Consider the following 785-nt stretch of genomic DNA (forward strand, 5'->3'; position numbering starts at 1 on the left):
GCTCCGCCGGAACGCCGCGCGGAGGCCGGAACCGACGGCGGACCCCGGCGGCGGGGGCCGGGTTCATCTCTTCGACGTGGAGGACTGCGCGCTGGCCGCGGTCGCCGGCGAGAGCATCGAGTGCCCCCGAGGGCCCCGGCACGCGGTGCCGCTGCGGGAGCTGGTCCCGGAACTCTTCATGACGGACTTCCCGGCACGGTAACGCCGTCCGTCCGCCCGCGCGCGACGAGATGATGGCTCGGCTTTGGATGGCTTCGTTTGGGGCGACGTGACGCGTACGGCACGTGACGCGCGAGCTGACGGCTTTTCAGGCTCTTCCTGGAGCAGAAGCATCTGGACTATTCCGAGGACGGCTCCGGCGTCATCGGGCAGGGCGGCAGCGGCGCGGTGGTCTACAGGGCTCGCTACCGAGACCGGCCGGTCGCCATCAAACGCTTTCACTTCGGGAAGTCCGGGCCGGACGCGCTCGGCGCCGATGGCGGTGAGCCTCGCCGGGACGCGCGTGCGCCGCCCGCCGTGTCTCGCCTGACCTTTTGGCGTGAACGTGTCGCGCCGTCAGACACGACGATGAAGCGTCTGCGGTCGGCGGAGGCGTGCCGCCGCTTCTCCGAGTTCCGTCAGGAGGCGGCGGCGCTGCACTCGCTGCGGCACCCGTGCGTGGTGGGCCTGGTGGGCGTGTCCGTACGCCCGCTCTGCCTGGCGCTGGAGCTGGCGCCGCTCGGCAGCCTCAACGGCGTCCTGGAGGACAGGCGGGGCAAAGGTGGGCCTCGCCGACTCGATTGCAC

The 785-nt window shown here is 71.8% G+C and overlaps 1 protein-coding gene across 1 annotated transcript in view; it reads left to right on the forward strand.

The window, feature by feature from the left end:
* Positions 1 to 785, forward strand: part of lrrk1 (leucine-rich repeat kinase 1) — a 17,422-nt gene that overhangs the window by 11,830 nt on the left and 4,807 nt on the right. The window contains 3 exon segments of the mRNA XM_019893263.1: positions 25 to 198; positions 312 to 481; positions 560 to 759. Coding sequence (XP_019748822.1) covers positions 25 to 198; positions 312 to 481; positions 560 to 759 — 544 coding nt within the window.

This window comes from Hippocampus comes, unplaced genomic scaffold (assembly GCF_001891065.2).
Source record: "Hippocampus comes isolate QL1 unplaced genomic scaffold, H_comes_QL1_v1.1 scaffold378, whole genome shotgun sequence".
NCBI classification, from domain to species: Eukaryota; Metazoa; Chordata; class Actinopteri; order Syngnathiformes; family Syngnathidae; genus Hippocampus; species Hippocampus comes.